The sequence below is a fragment of the Hemiscyllium ocellatum genome, chromosome 19, assembly GCF_020745735.1.
Source record: "Hemiscyllium ocellatum isolate sHemOce1 chromosome 19, sHemOce1.pat.X.cur, whole genome shotgun sequence".
Classification (NCBI taxonomy): domain Eukaryota; kingdom Metazoa; phylum Chordata; class Chondrichthyes; order Orectolobiformes; family Hemiscylliidae; genus Hemiscyllium; species Hemiscyllium ocellatum.
Genome location: NC_083419.1, coordinates 52568904 through 52589359, shown reverse-complemented (window position 1 = coordinate 52589359; position 20456 = coordinate 52568904). Strand labels below are relative to the sequence as shown.

The window sequence follows — 20456 nt, the reverse complement described above, 5'->3', positions numbered from 1 at the left end:
CAGGATCGGCACACAGCCTTCCTTCATTATCTTTTAGTGGATCAATCCTTTCTCTAGTTACCCGCTTGCTTCTTATGTAAGAATAAAATGCTTTGGGAATTTCCTTAATTCTGCTTGCTAAAGCTATTTCATGACCCCTTTTAGACCGCTTGATTCCTTGTTTAAGACTTGGCCTACTCTTCCAATATTCCTCCAGGACCCGTTCTGTTCTCAGCTGCCTAGCCCTCATGTACTTTTCCTCTTGGCTAGTCATATAATTTCTCCTGTCATCCAAGGTTCACAAATCTTGCCCTTCCTATCCTTTGCCTTCAACAGGACATGCCTATCCTGCGCTACCGTTAACCTATCTTTGAAAGCCTCCCACATCTCAAATGTGGGCTTCCCTTTAAATAGCTGTATCCAATACAATTTCCCAGCTCCTGCCTAATTTTGATATCATTGGCCTTGGCCCAGTTTACCAGTCTTCCCTTAGGACCACTCTCTTCTTTATCTATGAATATTCTAAAACTTACAGAATTGTGGTCATTGTTCCCAAAGAAATCCCCCACCGCAACTTCCACCACTTGTCCTGGCTCATTCCCCAGTACCAGGTCCAATATGGCCCCTTCCCTCGTCGGACTATTGACATACTGCTCTAGAAAACTCTCCTGGATGCTTCATACAAATTCTACTCCATCCAGACCTCTGACACTAAGTGCATCCCAGTCAATGTTGTTTTTTCTCTTTAACTAGTAGGAACAATAGTAAGCAGCCTAAATGGGTGGAATCAAGCACCAGAACCAGGATCTTTTAGATTTACTGTCTGCAGTAGCTAGGATCTTGAAGTTGAATGTGGAAACTCTTATTCCTCTTCCTGTTACAAGTAAAGGCCAGGGTACTCTTCCAGCTGCTAGAATTGCATGTGAGACAATCTGTTTTTACTGAATTTGCCTTTCTCAAGGGTGTGTTTATGGGATGTTACTATTTGGAACAATTAATTGGTAGTAGTTAATATGTTCTGTTAAGCATTTTAACAGATTTACTGTTAAGTTATTTTCATTTCTTTTGTTTTTATTTTGTTTCTATTTTAACTATTGTATAAAAATAAAGTGTGGCTTGCTTAACCCACTTGCTTTACCAATCAAATTACATCTGGAATGCAATGCAATAAGAAAACGTTATGGTCTTGAGTAAATCCTCAGTACATTTAGAGGGGATTTGGTCTGGTCCACAACAGCACAAGATATCCTTGCATCAGCCACTCAATGATAATTGCTCATGTGGCCTGCAATGCAGGTCAGTGCTTCCTATGTATTCTGCATGTAGATTAGAGAGATACCATGAGAAACCTGGGGGAGTGACAAATATGGATTGCCAATATGGTCTGCCCTGCATATGACTCCAGACCCACAGCAATGCAGTTAACTCTCATCTACCCTCAGGGCAATTAGGAATGGGCAATAAATGCTGGCCCAGCAGCAATACCTCATCCCATGAATGAGTGAAAAAAAAATTATGAAGAGGTGCATGTAGATCATGCCATGAGATGATGTTACATATTGAGTCAACGGCAAACTAAAGTTAGGATAGGAATAATTACAATATTAGGTTAGGAACTGCAGGTAATGAAGTTGTTAACAAGCAACAATTTCCCTTAATAGGCAACTTGTCACTCCATAGTGGGAAACTCATCTTGATTCCCAAAACTTAGTTAATCGATGCAGTGAGCTGTTCCCAATGTTGAAAAAAGCCTCGCCAGATTTCTTGTGTGACTTTACCTTATTTCTCATCATAGCCCATGTCATTCTAGCTCCTATAAGATTCTGCCTGTAGTCCTTCCATCATTCACATCTCCTAAAATGTGCATTTTCTTTGACTGTTTATTTGTGTCTTAATTTCTTATCTCATGTTTAATGACTCTATTTTCTTTGAACAAGGTTCCACTTTGGACTCTCATAGCCTTACACTGCTCCCATTCTGAATGGCCAGTATCTCTTATAGCAATAGTTGTATCCTTGATGTTTTCAGACTATCCTTTCATCACCATTTCCCAAAATACATGAAAAGTTGCAGTGTGTTGCATCATTTTGCATAACTTGAGCAAGCTGCTTACCTTTCAGACTTAATGTCTCCACTGACTTGCTGACTCCCAGTGCAACTCAGGTTGTCCTTGAATCTGGAAGATTTTACTCTGCCTTCACCTCCGCAACTTTCTTCATTGGACTGCAACTCTCAACAGCAATATACATCTGTTTCTCTTTCTTCTACACTATGTCTAGATTATATCTCTAAATTAATTCCCATTCGTGCAGATGCTGTGTAGCAAATAGAAGTGGTTTGAGAAAGATGCTTTGAAGTGGCTTGTGTTTGGATTCCACTGTCACTTTGCTGTCCCAAATGGTTACTGATTAAAGGTCCACACGCAAAGACAATAGCTAGGTGCTCTTTCTCGGTCTGAGCGTAACGTTGCTCAGTTTGTGTTAATAACCTGGCTGCAAAGGATTGTTCTCGCTGCATGGGTAATGCTTACTTGCATCACACTGGAAGGTGACTTCAACTAATTCCTTAGTACTGGCATTGTTATCACTAATTGTTTCATTCTGCTGAAAGCTACTTCTTTTGTGCCCAAGAAGCACTATACGTCCTTTGCAGTGAGCTTGCGTGGTAATTCATACCCTGATAACAAGTTAGGCATGATTCACCAATCAAACAAATCTTGCATTGCTTTCACATCTATTGGGGTTGCTTCATCTCTGCTACAGGTGCCACCTTGTCAGCATTCAGGCAAAGGCTTAATGCTTCTAGATCCTTTCGTTGTCAGTACATAACCGATGTACTTAAACTTTAGGTGTTTTCAACAGCATCGTTTTCATGTTCAGCTTCAGGTTTGTTTCCTGAGCTGTCTTTAGCAGCCACGCTATATTCTGATTGTGATTTGTAATCGATTCTTCTATTGTGTCTCCACATTCATAGGTTATTCAGATCACCCGCAATGAATTCTCCTCCAGGATTATCTCGTGCTTTCTGAATTGATAGTCTTTTGGAGTACTGGAAGTGCCAAACAGCGTGGACAAGCATCTGTGTCTCCAAAATGGCAGCCAGAAAGTAGTCAGAAGACTGCTATTCTCATCCAGCTTCACTTGCCAGTAACTATCTATCACATTGAGGGGAGTCAAACCTTTACCTTGACAAGGTGTGGCAAAACTTCTCCAATAGTCGACATGGCATATTAAAATTTCTTCAAAGCTTCATTGAGATCTTTTGGATTTATGCAAACTCTTACTTTTACATATTTTATCTCTGCTGCTAATCCGGTCTGTAAGAATTCTCACTTTCTAGATTACTCCTTTCATTTCCGGTCTTTCAGGTTGGTCCTGAGGACAACTAGAACACTCCTCAGCAGATGTTGAGTTGGTCTCACACTCTCATCTACTTCCAAATTATATTCATCAGAAAGACATATGAGGCCTATAACAACATCTTTGTCATTTTCTACTATCAGTCCAACAGTAAATGGCAAAACACTGCAAATTTCTTTCAGCATGTTTCGGATGATTAGTCCAACCTAAAGACTTGCTTCAGCTCAGAGGAGTGAACTTTGTTTAATGCCTACAGTCTGGAGCTCCAGATATTCATTCTTCATATTGCACAGGGTTCTCAGTTTCATTTATACTCTTAGGATGAGTATCATTCCCTCAAACACACTCAACCTTATCTTTGAGGGCTTCCATGCTGAATCATCACCTTCAGCAAAAGAGTCAACAGACATTTATTATAGCTTATGTTATATGTTACTATCACAGGCACTTCAGTCTTTGGGATGATGTTAATCCATTCAGTTACAAACGGGAACATGTTTTCACCAACATGCCATGCTTCAAATGGCCTAAGCTAAGTTGGAGTGTGAGACCTTTATTGCCTCAGCTCACATGCTATGTTACAATCATCATATCACGAGCATCTCTCTTAAAAGAATACTTGCACACTGTGTGATAACACAACAGGACATGCACTCATTTGGGTGTGTTTCTCCTGTGGACAGATAGTACAATTGCACTGAGCTTGAGGTTGTAGGTCAGCAGTGGCAATGCGATTTTCGCACCAACTCATTCTCAAAAAACGCCCTTCACTTTAACTGTTCAGACTGGACTTAAGCATTAGTGCCTGCTTCTGTCTCCCCTCTTTAAGTGGGCAATAAACACACATGAGCTGTGAACCCACCCCCTCCCATTGCACCAGATACGAGTATGGTTGAGACCTGAAAATGGTGATGAGGGGTGAAAATTTGTAAAGCGGAAAAAATTCAAGCCGGTGTATCGTTATTGATAAATCAAAACGATTCATGTATTATAACATCTTTATCAACTCTTGATCTTCTTAGAAAATGTTGGAGCTTTCTATGCTGTACTCTCTGAAATTAATCTGAATTTTAATCAATTTCATTGCATGTAAAGGTGCTCAAAAATTGCACAAATCTAAAAATACACTAAAAGTCATGGTTAAAGAAAACAAAATCAATGCTTGGATTATTATGAACCAAACTACATTCCTCATCCATATTTACCTAGTGATCTTGTGAAATCAGCAGCTCTGAAAAGCAATTTTCAATGTGCACAAATTGTCAAATTGCTGCTTTGAACCCATATCTAAATGCAGAGATATAGATGTGTTAGTTGTATGATATAAATTTCAAAAGTCACCCTCAATTTTGATGTTTAATCTGCACTATCACAGTTGATAGAATGGCAAGATTGTATAGCTTGGCAAAAATATAACTACACGATTGCATATTGTAAATCATTTCTGGTTTATTTTTATTACTATATTCGGCAGGTCAATTTACTTCAAAACCAAATAATTGAATTGTTCTGAGGGTGTTGTACTTAAATGCACACAGCATATGAAACAAGGTAAATGAGCTTGGAGCACAGAAATTGGCAGGTATGATGTTGTGGGCATCACATAGGTATGATTGCTATGGGGCTCAGGGCTGGGAACTAAATATCCAGGATACATATCCTATCAAAAAGACAATCAGATAGGCAGAGGGGGTGGAGTTACCTTGTTATTCAGAAATAAAATTAAAATTGATGGAATGAGGTGATATAGTGTTGAAGGAACGTATGGGAGAGTTGAGGAACCACAAAGGAAGAAAGACTCTGATGGGAGTTAAGTCCAGGCATTCTAGAAGTAGTCAGGATGTGGGGCAAAAAATAAATCAGGAGATTGAAAAGACAAACAAGAAAGGCACTATTACAATAGTCATGTGGACTTCAAAATGCAGATGGGCAGGGAAAATAAGGTTGGTAACAAATCCCAAGAAAAGAAAATCATGGGATGTCTATGGGGTGGTCTTTTGGAGCAGCTTGTGGTCGAGCCCACTGGGGAACAGTCAATTCTGTATTTGATGTGTAATTAGGGAGCTTAAGGTGAAGGAACTGCTAGGGGGCAGTGACCATAAAATGGTAGGATTCACCCTCCAGTTTGAATGGGAGAAGCCAGAATCAGATGTAATGGTGTCATAATCGGGTAGAATGAACTACAAAGACATGAGGGAGATGCTGGCCAGATTTGATTGGAAGGGGAGCCGAGCAGGGAAGATGACCGAGCAGCAATGGCGGGAGTTTCTGGGGTTAATACAGCAAACAGCAGAAATTCATCCCAAGGAAGAAGAACCATACTAAGGAGAGGATGAGGCAACCATGGCTGACAAAAGAAGTCAGCATAATAATAAAAGAAAAATTGTACGTTCTTGTGAAAATTAGTAGGAAGCCAGAGGATTGGTAGCCTTTCAAACCCAGCAGAAAAACAACTAAAAAAGACATAACAGAGGCAGATGAAAAATGATGGTAAGCGAGCTAGAAGTGTAAAAGAAGATTTCAAGAGTTTTAAAATATATATTTCAAGGTAAAACAACGGCAAGAGTGGACATTGAACTGCTCGAAAATGAGGCTGGAGAAGAGTAATGGGGAAACAAAGAAGTGGCAGAGGAACTGAATAGATGAATTGCATCAGTCTTCACAGTGGAAGATATCTGCAAGAAACACAAGAAACACTGCAGGCAACGGTGAGTGTAGTGGCTGTTTCTGGGTGAAAATGCTGGGGAAGCTGACAGCTAAAGGTAGATAAATCACCAAGACTAGATGAACTACTAGTTAAAGAAACAGCTAAAGAAACTGTGCAGACATTGGTGGTGATCTTCAGGAATGACTGGATTTAGGGAGGGTCCCAGAGAACTGGAAAATGGTTCATGTAACACACCTGTTTAAGAAGGGAGAGAGGCAAAAGATGGGAGGCAGAGGCAGAGAGGAAGACAGGCTGGTTAGCCGGATCTCAGGACTTGGTAAGGCTTTAGAGTCCGTTAAGTATGAAATTGTGGAATACTTGGAAGTGCATGACAGAAGAGGGCTTTGTCAATGCCTGACAAATCTGTCAGAATTCTTTGAGGAGGTAATAAGCAGGTTAGACAAAAGAAAGGCAGTGGACATTATCTATTTGGATTTCCAGAAGACCTTTGTTATGGTGCTACACAGGAGGATGTGAAATAAGATAAGAACCCTGTGTGCAGAGCAAGGTACTGACATGGATAGAGGATTCGCTGACTCACAGAGGGCACCAAGTGGGGATAAAGGGGTCTTTTTCAGGATAGTAGCAGATGAATAGTGGAGTTCAGAAGGGGTCAGTGGTTGGGAACACAACTATTCACACTTATAAATTACGTGCAGGGATGGGTAGTGTTGAAAAGGTTACAGAAAGACTTGGACAGGCCAGTCGAGTGGGCAAGGAAGTGGCAGATAGCATACAATGTGGGAAAGTGAAAGGTTATGCAATGAAATCAAGATTATTGCAGAAACCCAGCAAATCTGGCAGCATCCATGAGAAGAAAGCAAAGTTAATGTTTGACTGACTCTTCATCAGTCACCAGACCCAAAGCATTCACTCTGCTTTCTTCCTATAGATGCTGCCAGACTTGCTGAGTTTCTCCAATAATATGTTTTTGTTTTCAGTTCTTTGTTTTATCTTTATGTGAGGATTTGCACTTTAGTTGGAGAAATAGAGGTGGAGACTATTTTCTAAATGGGACAAGGCTTCGGAAATCTGAAGCAGAAAGGTACTTGGGAATCCTGGATCAGGATTCTCTTAAAGTTAACATGCAGGTAAAGTTGGCAATTAGGAAGGCAAATGCCAATGTTAGCATTGGTTTCAAAAAGGCTAGAGTACAAGAGTAGAGGTGTACTGTAGAGGCTGTATAAGGTTTTTGTCCCAGCCTCTGGACTACTGTTTTAGCCACAGTACTTATATGGCTGTTCCCATTCAGTTTCTGTCAATGATAATCCCAACTTGGGCTGATTCAGCAATGATAATGTGATTGAATATCATGTGAAGATGATTTGACTCTTTCTTATTGGAGATGGTCATTACCTGACTAATAGGATTCACATAGAGATAGAGATTTACAACATGGGAACAGACTGTTTGGCTCAAGTTGTCAATGCTGAGCAGTTATCCTAAATTAATCTAGTCCCATTTGCCAGCATTTCACCCATATCCCTCAAAACCCCTGCTATTCATATACCCATCCATATGTCTTTTAAATGTTGTAAATGTACTTGCCTCCACCACCTCCTCTGGCAGCCCATTCCATACACTCACCACCCTCTGCATGAAAAAGTTGCCCCTTAGGTTCTTTTAAAATCTTTCCCCTCTATCTTAAATCTATACCCTCTAGTTTTGGATTCCCTTACCCTGGGGTAAAAACCTTGACTATTCACCCTATCCATTCCCCTCATGATTTTATAAACCCCTATAAGGTCACCTCCTCAGCCTCCGATGTTCCAGGGAAAACAGCCCCAGCTTATTCAGCCTCTCCCTATAGCTCAAACCCGCCAACACTGGCAACATCCTTGTAAATCTTTTCTGAACTCTTTCAAATTTCAATTTCCTACAGCAGGGCAACCCCAGAATTGAGCACAGTATTCCAAAAGTAGCCTAACCAATGACCTGTACAGCTACAACATGACCTCCCAACTCATCTATTCACTGTACTGACTAATAAAGGCATATGTATTAAATGCCTTCTTCAGTTTCTTGTTTACCTGCTTCTCCGCTTTGAAGCAATTATGTACCTGCACCTTATGGTCTCTTTGTTCGGCAAAACGCTCCAGGATCTTACCATTATGTGTATAAGTCCTGCCCCAATTTGACTTTCCAAAAATGCAGCACGTCACATTTATCTAAATTAAACTCCATCTGCCACTCCCTGGCCCATTTGCCCATATGATCAAGGTCACATTGTACTCTGAGGTAAGCTTCTTCACTGTCCACTACACCTCCAATTTTGTTGTCAACTCAAACTTATTAACCATACCTCCCATATTCATGTCCAAATTATTTATACAAGTAACAAAAAGCATTATTAAGTTTTGAGAAGATTTGTAGCTCAGGTTGAGACTCTGGATATAGGTTTGCTTGCTGAAGGCTCGTTTTCAGACATTTCGTCACCATAATCGGTAACATCATCAGTGAGCCTCTGGATGAAGCACTACTGGCATGGTTTGCTTTCTATTTATGTGTTTAGGTTTCCTTGGGTTGGTGATGTACATGAACATCAACTAGCCACAAAAAGACATGACCCATTCTCACTGGTATCCTTACATACTGGAACAACACACTCATCCTAGGACAAGCCAAACAGAGACACGCACGAGAATTCCTAGAAGCATGGCATTCCAACTGGAACTCTATCAAGAAACACATTAATTTGGATCCCATTTATCACCCCCTGAGAAAAAGAATAGGAAATGATGTCAACACCGGAAATGACATCACCCATCCAAGGAAACCAAAACACATAAATAGAAAATGGGCCGTGCTACCAGTGCTTCATCCGGAGGCTCACAGATTATGTTATTTAGTATGGTGACAAATCGTCTGACAACGAACCTTCCAGCTCAGCGAGCAAACCAGAACAAAATGCATTATTAAGGAAGTAATAACAGGACATTTGAAAAGTCAAAATGCAGTGCAGAGTTGGCAAGGTTTATAAAGGGCAAGTCATGTTTGACTTATTTGAAAGAGTTCTTTGAAAATGTAACTATTGAAATAGATAATGGGGAGTCCTATACAAAGGATGTCTTGACTTTCAAAAAGTATTTAATAAGAGACGTTTAATAGACAAGGTAAGATCACATGAGGTTAGGGGTAATTTATTAGCTTGGACAGAGGATTAGTTAGTAGGTTTGGCAGAGGATTAGTTAACCAACAGAAAGCACTGAGTCAGGATAAATGGGTCTTTTTCTGGTTGGTATGCTGCAACTAGTGGAGTAACATAGGATTTGGTCCTTGGTCACCTTCCCAACTATTTACAATTTTTATCAATGCCTTGGGAGTAGGGATAGAAAGCTCTAATACCAAATTTGCAGATGATGTTAATATTGATGGGAAAATAAGTTGCAATTTTAAAAATTACAAATGTTCATGGATAGTTTATGTGAATGGGTCAAAATTTGGCAACATCGAGGGTCTGGTCTGCACTATATTGTTCTATGTTCTATAGTAGATTATGTGTAGTGTGGATAAGTGTGAGGTTTTCCAAATGCTGAAAAGAATGGAAACTTATTATCTAAATGGGGAGAGACTTCAGGGCGCTTAGGTGCACAGGAGTCTGGTTACTCTTATCCATGCATCATAGAAAATAGTACTCAGGTACAGCATGTAATAAGAAAGGCACATGGAATTTTGGCTTTTATTACTAATAAAATAGAGTATAAAAGTAGAAAACTGTTCCTGCAACTGTGCAAGGCATTAGTGAGACCTGCATCTGGAGTATTGCATACAATTTTGGTACAACTTAAGGAAAGATTTGGTTCCATTTGAGGGGGTTAAATGGATGTTCACTACATTGATTCCAGAGATGACAGGTTTGTCTTATGACAAATGATTGCGCAGTTTAGGTCTACACTCTCTAGAGTTTAGAAAAAATGACAAAGATCTAATCGAGGTATAAAAGACGTTAAAGGAGGTTGAGAAAGTAGATGTAGAGCAAATGAGTCCCTTTCTGGGGCAATCTAAAATGCGAAGTCATAGCTTTAGAATAAAGGGCCGCAGATTTAAAACACAGCGGAGGAAGATGAATCTGTGGGATTCTGATGAATCTGTGGGATTCACTTCCCCAGTGTCTGAGGAAATAGACAAATTGTTAATTAGTAATGAGTTATGGGGGAGAATAGCCAGGAGATTGGAGTTCAGGCTCAGATGAGATCAGCCATGATCATACTAAATGGTGGAGCAGTCTTGAGGGACTGAAGTACCTAATCCTGCTCCTAGTTTTAAGTTTTTTGTTGTGTGTTGCATGGTTTGTCCCTTCATTTATGTAACTGGCATTTCTTAGGATTGTCCCAATGCAAATCATCTATATAAATTTTGGATCCAGCTCTGATCCCTTATTACAAGCCACATTTTCTGCTGTGAGCCAACTGTGCATTTATGTTTTCTCTTGTACCTTAATGGATGCATTTCTACAACAAATCTCTTTTAAAATACATCAAGAAATACTCTATAGATACTCAATCGTTTTTAAAAATATTAAACCTAAGTTAAATTAATGTTATTTAATGTTACTTTAAAAATTGTGACAGAATTGAAGAGTAGTGAGGTTATGCTAAAATTGAACAGAAACTTCAGTTAGATCAGACTGGTTAGAACAACAGCACACGGGTCATATATAAAAGGATATAGAGGCACTGGAAAGGGCGCAGAGAAGATTTGTAAGGATGATAGCAGAAATGCATGGTGTACATGGTGGCTCAATGCTTAGCACTGTTGCCTCACAGTGCCAGGAACTTAGTTTCCATTCCAGCTTTGGATGACTGAGTGGCATTTGCATGTTCTCCCCATAGTTGTGTAGCTGTCCAGGTGTTCTGGTTTCCTTTAACGGTCCAAAGATGTGCATCTCAGGTGGATTAGTCATGCTAAATTGCCCACAGTGTCCAGGGTTTTGCAGGCTAGATGGGTTAACGATAGTACATGTGGGGATAGTGATGCTCTTTGAAGGATCTGTGCAGACTTGATGGGCAGAAAGGCCTCCAACTGCACTGTAGGGAGTCTATGATTCTACAAAGCACTAGTAGGTTGAGTTGCTTTTCTTTCAAACAAAATACAGCGAAGACTTAATAGTGGTCTTTATGAAATGCTTTGATACAGGATAATGAATGTTACCTTTTGTGAGGAAGTCCACAACTAGAGGGCATCAATTTGGGATAGTCACCAAGAAATTCAATAGGGAATTCAGAATAAACCTCTTTACCAAAGAGCAGAAAGAATGTGAACTCTGTACCACAGGGAGCAGGTGAAGCACATGGTGTAAATGTATTTTAGGGGAACCTGGACAAATATGTGAGGGAGAAAGGATGGTTACAATGATAGATTTAGATGAGAAAAGATGAGAGAAGGCTCAAATGGAGTATGAACACTGATATATTGCCTGAATGTCTTGTTTCTGTACCAGATCTCTGAGAACTTTAGTTACAAGGCGACATATTATCTCATTGGCTTCTTTACTGTCATGTCCTTCCTTTTCTATTCTCTCTACTTACCTTTACAACAGTTTGACTCTCTGAAATCTATCTGCCTTAATTATTTATTTTAACTTCGAAAAATTTTGGTTCTTTTTTCTGCATTTTTTTTGAGAGCAGACGTGTTTTGTAATAAAATGATTCTCAATATCTTCCAATCAGCTTCTGGACCTGTCAGCTAAGCAAGGGCTTAAATTCTCATGGGTTGTTTTTGCTCTTATGTCCCATTGTCGTATGGGTTGGGACCTCTATGTGCTAAAATTTTGAGCTTGCAAAATCCAGTGCTGGCTTTGGACCAAGTTGCAACAGCTGTGCTTCTGTTTGAATAAGCCCTTGCTCTCAGTTCTCACAGGAGGCTCGCAATAATTTTCAACATAGATAGTCACTTAATATTCAGGTCTGGATGTTGTCCAGGTCTTGCTGCATATAAATGCAGGCTGCTTCAGTATCTGAAGAACTGTGAATCGTACTAGACAATGTATATTCATCGATGAGCATCCCCATTTTTGATATTATGATGACGGGAAGGTCACTCAGAGAGCTGAAGATAGTTAGGGTAGGACACAACTTTGAGGAACGCCTGCAGTGATGCTTTAGGACAAGGTGATTGACATCCAACAACCACAAACATCTTTCTTTTGTGCTAGATGTAATTCCGAACAGTGTAGAGACTTCCTGATTCCACTGACTTCAGTTTTACTAAGCTGCACTTGGTCAAATGCTACCTTGATGTTAAGGGCAATTAACCTCACTTCCTCTGTTGAATTCACCTCTTTTAAGCATGTTTGGACCAAGGGTGTAATGAGGTCAGCAGCCAAATGACAACAGTGTACAGCATGGAAGCAGAATCAAATTCGATACTCAGCCAACACTCAGATTTACATACTTCCATACGTCCAGGATCTGGGTAGAAATCAGTTAGAAACTGATCGGTCTTAACCTCTTCCTCCGAGGGAAGATGAAGCCTGAATTACTGACACCCTGGAAAATTACCTAACTCAACACTGCTTCTGCTGTCTCATTCATGAACAAGAGTGGTCACCATCAGCCAGGGCATGGAGGAAAGCAAGCTGAGGAGGAACGAAAAACCATAATATGATTGAGAAAAAAAGATCTCTGATGCTATTTCAATTTGACCATTTTGCATAATATAAGATAATCATATCAGTTTATTAAAAAGGCACAGTGCATGGCAAGTATGAGAAAAAAAAATAATTGAAAAAAGATGCAATAATTCCCCTCAATAGCACATCAAAATGTAAAGGTGTGATGAAGATATATATTTTTATAATGTTGTTTCTGGGAAATTGCGTAACATAGGGCAATGATGTATTATGGTCTCTTGCCTCGATAGAAATGGCCAATCAAAAAATTTGTTGCTGTGCAATGACAAGCAACCAATTTTTTAATCTATTTTCTCCAGCTTTTATACTAATTGTCAAAAATATCTATGTGAACAGCTGATTGTTTTTTAAATACATCTTAGTACCTTAATTTCTTTGGTATCATTAAGAACAGAAGACAAACAGAATTGGAGACAGGAAAAGTCAATACTACATGCTCACTTGAGTTCACACATTGCATCTGTGTGGATGATTCTCCTCTATTTCCTGTTCAAGTGTCATATTCCTTACATCCACTCACCTAACAAGCTCTTCAGTGTTTCAAAATATCTTTGTTCATTCAGCCAAGTTGCATTTAATTACCTGAGTAAGTTAATAAATTTAAACATAAAGAATATTATTCCAGAATGCTAAGACACTCATCAACTTCCAATCCTGTTCTTAATCTTCTGCTGGTCCTATACCAAAAAGTTTTACATACTGTTGTGAATAGTTCATGGTTCATGTTAATATTCTACAGGTAGTTTTAATTATGAAGAATAAAGTTGTAAAGATTAAGGGAATGAAAATGCTGGGCTTTTAAAAAAAATAGCCAGAATATCTCAAATAAATAGCAGTTTAAAGAGTGAACCATTTTAAAACAAAGTCAGGAGCGATAGGTCTTTAAAACATTAGATGGGTTTATCTAGCTAAAGAGATGGAGACATGATATCTGCTGTTCTGGCAGCTAAGGCAAGCCAGAAAAATGCTTTCTGTTTGGAAATTAGAGTTAATTCAGTTTTTAATCACTCAGCCAACTCCAGCCAGTTTTATGTCAATCAAGGTGATCAGATCAAGGAATCAGTAAATGGGGACCAATTAATTTAAACTTTGAGGGCACTCCAGAACAAGCTACATGTCATGAGGATGAGTGGAGCTTCAGGAATTTCTGTAGTTTCAACTTTTCCTGATGTTTTCTGAGAGATCTCAAGCAGAGAAGAGCTGATATCAGCTTGTAGCTCACAAAGAAGTCAGCCAAAGTAAGTGGGAATCAAATCTAAGCAGAGCAAAATACTAACTTCGCTGACCATGTGAATGGCAGGAGAGGACTAATCTTATTTTAAATTTTGTGGGGGGATCAGAAGCTTTAAGAATGCTTAGTTTTAAGCCAATGCAAGAATCTATAGTGGCCCCCACAGTCTTCTAGAAAAGAAAGCAAACAACAAATGATCAATTTGGATCTAAGCCAGTCATTGGACAAAACAAAAACAAGACACATTTCTTTGTGGATCAAGTTTATTACCTACACAATTCTACAGCTCCTTCTGCACATTGGTCCCCCTTTTATTTATTTAATATCAGCTTGTGTTGATAAGTTATGACATATCTCCTAGAACATATAGGCCTTGAACTCAGCCTTTTTAAGAAGTGTGAACACTATTATTGAACAACCAACATAGAGTCATAGAGTCATAGAGATGTACAGCATGGAAACAGACCCTTCAGTCCAACCCATCCCTGCCGACCAGATATCCCAACCCATTCTAGTCCCACCTGCCAGCACCCAGCCCATATCCCTCCAAACCCTTCCTATTCATATACCTATCCAAATGCCTCTTAAATGTTGCAATTGTACCATGCTCTGCTCATTTTTTATATCTAGCCAATCGATCAGTTGATTTATTACGTTCTATCACCTACTTGACCACTTGCCAAACCTACACAAATTAACTTGGAAGGACTGAAGAATAATCAACGTAGAGGACTGAAGCATTCATGATCAAAAAATGGTAAATTAAAGATTTATCTCTGAGAATAGCTGAAGGGGATTAATGATAGTCTCCACAAGACTGTGCATATTTGTGGTTGTTCCCTGTAGAAGTAAATAACTGGAAGATATTACAATACGAGAGAACTCTTGGGGGAAGTAAAAAGTAAACTGGATATTATCTGGGTATAAGCTATGATGATAAATTAACTGCATTTTCTTGGTTTAATTTGTTTTAAATACAAGAAAATTTGCATTTTATTTAGACATCAAATTTTCTAGTGATAATGCAAGGTGTCCTGTTTTCTCTTTAAATGCTAAGGATTTTTAACCAAATCATAACCTCCCACAATTTCCTTCATTTATTTTGCAAAAGATGACATCACTCCTCATAGATGTCTAACAAACAGAGGAAGGTCTTTGGCCCATGGAGTTTGTGTCAATCAAAAGTAACCGTTTAACTATTCTATTTCCCATTTTCCAGCGCTTGGCCTAAAACCTTGTGTGCCTTGCTTGGCATTGTAAGCGTACATCTGAATATTTCTTAAACATTGAGAGGATTTCTATCTCTATCTCTAACTCACTTTTAACTCTAGTGAGTTCCAGATTCTCGCCATACTTGAGTGAAAACCATCTTTCCTCACGTCTCTTTGAAACTTCCCACATCTTACAACTATTTATTTTAGTCTCCTCCACCAAGCATTTTCCCCATCGCCTCACCCCAACATAAAAATAAGGGGAGCTCACATAGCAATTCTACACTTCTCACTCAGAAACATCTTTGCAAGCCCTTCTTTGAATCTTATCCATTGGCTCAATACTTTCTATTTTATAACTATACAGTAACCAGAAACTAGAAACAATATTCCAGTCACGGCCTCATTAATGTTTTATAGCATAAGAATATCATATTCTGGGATTGTCTTTTATTTCTATAGATTCTCCACTTAACACTGTTGCTTGCAATTCCTGAAATGTAATGTGTTAAAGGTTTCAACATTACAAAAGTCATCAAAATCACCTTATCTTTTAACTATCTCATTGACCAATAAAATCACACATTTTAAAAGCTTTTTTATGAACATTAGGCAGCTTAAACTTTTGCTACCTCAAAACAGTCATTGTAATAAGCCATTTTAAATGTAAAATTATTTTAGTTTATCATCACTATCATCAGTGAACAAAGTGGTAATGTAATTTATACCATCATGTTGTCTGTTCGTAAACTCAATAGTTTTCTTGTAATCACTATTTGCATTTTATCTGTCTAGCTGTTAAATCTGGATAATTATTTTGAAGCTCAAACTTTCAGAACATAAATCAACCAACTTTTGTGCAGCAACATTTAAAATTCAGTGATGGAACAAAGATGAAGACGTTAGACAGAGAGATGCAATATCTTCTTATGTCCAAAGAAATGCAGAGATTTTTCAAAGGACCAAAGCATGTAATTATTGTGCAAAGTCTTAATTAAAAGTACACCCAACAATTGTACTGTGAACACCAATGAAAAATTGATAGGGTCTGTGAAGAAGGGGAGTTTTATTTTTCCAAAACCAATTGGACCTTAGTTCAAATGGGTTTGGTGATCTGGTTAAAGACTGAGAACATTCTGAGCAATAAAATGGTACAAAGCATATCAGAAGCGAAGTATGAAGTGAGAATGTATTGGGATGCATTTTCATTTGCTCCATGAAATATGAATCTCTGCTGCATCATTATGGAATGTCACAGAGCAATGTCCCAGATACTCCTCAGAGAAAAGGGTGATAAATTAAAAGAAGTGATTTCAGCAGGTCTTTAGCAGTTAATGAAAGGTGAAAGTTAATAAGGAAAGGTAACACAGCTTCAAGGAATGAATCTATAAACATATTACTCATTTCCTTCAAATGTTACTCATATCTTTGAGGTTGAAAAAATGCTGGACTTATTTGACCACAAGGCCTCCTGAATTGAATTGAATTGAATTAGCTTTATTGTCACATGTACTCAAATGAGTACAGTCAAAAGTTTATAAGTTGCTACATACAGCGCCATCTTAGGTGCAAAGGTACCTCGGTACAGCTTCTCCAATTACAGATTCTGTGCCATAATGACATAAGGAGATTCAATTAGCAAAAGATTCCAGAAAACTTTAAGACCAATAATGATATAACATTACCCCACAATGTAAACTCCATTTGTTTCCAATACAACAACAGATTTTGAGCTACTCGCAGTTTATGTCTGAAATACATATCAATTTTCTTAAATGAAGTCTACCCTGGGACTAGAACACAGGAATCCATTCTGAGGAGAAGGAGCAGCAGCAAAAGGAGAGAAGGAAAGGCCAAATTGCTCAGAAATTCTCGCATATTTTCTAGTTAGCTGGATTACTACTCAAATTGCCCAAGCAACTATGGATGGCTGAAGTGAATCCCTTTGGAGATTTCAGGTAGTTACCTCAGAGGTTTGTGGAGGCTGTCATGAATGTAAATGTGGTTGTGGCACTTTGACTTCATTTATAAAGCAAAGGTTTCAGTCCAATGGTTTATCTATAAACTTATTGGCCTCGTTGACTATTAGACAAGCTATTTATTGGCCAATGATACCAGTCTTCATTTCACCGGCTCCATGCTGGACTTCACTGAAGCTCACAAAACCCAAAAGAACCCATCCATTTCAAAAGGCCAAACATCTCCTCTCTATTAGTAATGACTTTCAAATACTTGAATTGTGTTTGAGAAAAAAGTATGTTTTTCTCCAAAATAGGTACAAGTACAAATAATGAAAAACAATAAAACATTGGTAAGATCAAAAGCAAGGAGAAAGCTCAAGGATAAAAAAAGAAAATAGAATGAAAAAGAAATGCAATTTTCCGAGCAAGGAGTCAAAGTTAATGAATTAGAAGGTATCTGTTCAAATGGAAACCAGTTTACCTTCACCGAATTTTCAATGTGGATGGGGATTGACCAATCAGCGACTATCAAAATGCAATGAAGTTGTTAAGTTTTATTTGGGGAAGGTAAGTGAAAACACTACTGAAAATTGAAGGTCAGTATCTATTGAAGTAATGTTGTAAAAATGTTTAGCTTTCTGATCCATTTGGCAAAATAAAATTTCTGAGATGTGTCTGTCTACAGCTGCATTTTTGGTTTTAGTCATAAGGCAACTGTTCTAAATTGTGGTACAGACAGCTGAAAATCTGATTCATCACAGGGTTTGTGAGTAGAAAGCTGGACAACTAAAGCAAAAGGGTGTGTTTTGGTAATCAAAGTGAGAAGCACAAGGATTCATTGAAGATCTGTGTCCATCATTTAATGCCATCATCTGCAACAATTCCAATTGTCAGGACACAATAAGGTGGATGGAACACAAAGCAAGTATTTGTGGATGAAGGTGTGCCATTGACAGTTCTTTTCCTTTTGTTTCTTCTCTTAAATGCCATAGGTATCAATCTTAAGGAAACCACTAAACCACAAACGAAAGTAGCTCTAGATGGTGTGGATACAAACAGATTTATCATATTACAGTCATTATTATTGTCAGACTTTAGAGAAAAGAATTGCAGTTGTTAAATGAGTTTTGGCATTGTGTACACTCTACCAGCTCTCTTTATAATTTTCTATTCATCTATAGATATTTAGATTAAGAAGCAATATTCCAGAAAACATCCAATTGTCTAACAAAGTGCAGATGGCACAGTATTAGTCACATGAATAAGTTAAAACAATCCTTGACTCTCTGAAGTGAGAGTCAACCGTTTATCAACTGTTCGACAAATCAACTGTTCTTCACGCGAAAGATATTCACTTGATTGTGATAAAGACTTGAATTGTTGATTTGACTGTGACCTACACTTTTAAGAACACATTAAAACTAATGCTAAATGATGAGACATTCCCAGTTTGCCCTTGAAGTCACAGAGAAGTGCTCAGCCCAGACCGACACATGACCGTTTATCAGAAAGGACACTCTCATCACTTGCTTGGGTTGGGTTTGAACCCAAGCGGCAGATGTGAAAGAATATGGTTCAGCACAGTTCATCCACCACCTGCCGCCAGCAGCAGCCCAGCCCCCAGCCGACCCCCTACCGCCCTCCAATCATTTTGATCCAACTTGTCTCAGGAAACTAGAGCACTGGGATTACTAGCGACATAGCTGACTCAGTCGAAAAGGTTTGTGCTCAGTGTGTCCCCTCAGTCAGAAAGGTCGGATTTAGCCATAGACTGGGATTAGTAGCACAGCTCGAACAGGGAGCCCCGGTCAACGGCACCCACCCGATGACAGTATTGTATCTCTTTTAAACATCTGGAAGGGACTTCTCTTTGTTCTCACAGATTCTCTCCTCCATACTAACTTCAACCCCCAGGAAGAACATCTCCAGAGTTATCGACTGCCCCGAACAGACGCTGACACCAGAAATCGGTGTAGAACAAAGGGATGTAAAACGCATTGGGGCTTGTCATGAAACGGAAAGGCACTGAGGCGAATAGCCGCTTCTGCAGGAGCGACATGTCCTGCACTGGCTCGCATTGTTTCAATCTGTACCAGTGCTCAATGGCAAAAGAAATATTCTTCACCTGAATCACACATTAAACCCGGATATGCAGGTGTTTGTCCATCAGGAGGGTGGACAGAGGGTACTCCCGGCAACAACTGACCATTAAAAAAAACCGAGGAAGCATTTCTTGGCAACATGAAAGATTACCCACTCAGGGAAAAGGCAGATGCGATATTCCGGGGGCTGCCAGCAAATCAGCCTGCCCGGTTTGAGCTCCTTAAACATCCCCTTCTCTCTCTTAAAACATTCGCACTGTTCTCGCTTCTCCAAGTCTCCTCCTTCCCCCTTAGGTTTGCAATAGAGATGCTGTGGATATTATCATTTGCATTCCGTTGCCAAGTCTTGCAACAACTGATGGCTCCCCCCCACCCACCCACCCAGATACCCACCCCTCGGTTCATCAGCTTTTTCATCAGTGCAACTGAGCAAGGAGAATGTCCTTTCGGTCTGGGGTCCACACTGGAACGCTCAGTCACCACAACTCACACAAAACCGAAAATAAAATACTCAAAATAAAAACAGATTCTATAAAGATGGGCTGCCATGGGTGCTGGTTACCATGAATTTCGCCCCCATTTTAATGGAAGGCACTTTCTCTCTGTTCCCATCCAGCCTCTATAAGCTTCAAAATACTGTACAGAATGTCACTTACGCGGGGCAAACCAGGCAGGGATGGGGACTTTTCTGTTTTAAAACAATTGAAAGACGCAATGGGAAAGACGGGCGGCTGGGGGTAATGTGCACTCACCGACTTGACAGATACAAAGGATAGCAGGAATCCAGAAAGACTCCGGCAACATGTCCAGCGACCCTTGTCCCTCCACAAACTTGCTGGGGCTTGGTGTAGCAGGATAAGTCCTTCTGGTGAAGAGATCCCTGTGCCTATTGCTCCGGCAGGAGACGAGGATTGAGACTGTGAGACCAGACAAGCCCGAGTGACTCCGGAACCGCCTTCACGGTGAGGGACTCCAGAGAGAGTGAGCGAGTGTGTGAGCACAGTAACTCAGTGTAACAGAATGTGGGTGTGCGTGAGAGAGAGAGAGAGAGAGCCTCAGCGACTGGGACAGACTCCGAATATGAACGCTTGTCTGTAACAGGCACTCTCACTCCTCCGAATGTACAAAACGAGGTGATTTGAGTCAAGCTAGAGCTATCAACTTTGTTCCAGAAAGTGAGCTGCCTGTGTCTGTGTGTGTGTGTGTGAGAGAGAGAGAGAGGGAATGTCAGCTATCTTTATGCATGGAATGGGATTGTAGGAGTTCCTGCTGTCA

At 39.5% G+C, this 20456-nt stretch overlaps 1 protein-coding gene across 5 annotated transcripts in view; it reads right to left on the bottom strand.

The window, feature by feature from the left end:
• ptprz1a (protein tyrosine phosphatase receptor type Z1a) overlaps nucleotides 1–20142 on the bottom strand; it is a 255622-nt gene extending 235480 nt beyond the window's left edge. For all 5 annotated transcript variants that reach the window (XM_060839467.1, XM_060839468.1, XM_060839469.1 and 2 more), the window contains exon 1: nucleotides 19934–20142. In XM_060839467.1, the coding sequence (XP_060695450.1) occupies nucleotides 19934–19985 (52 nt within the window). In that variant the 5' untranslated portion in view covers nucleotides 19986–20142. The remainder of the gene's footprint in view (nucleotides 1–19933) is intronic.
• Between the last annotated feature and the right edge of the window lie 314 nt (nucleotides 20143–20456).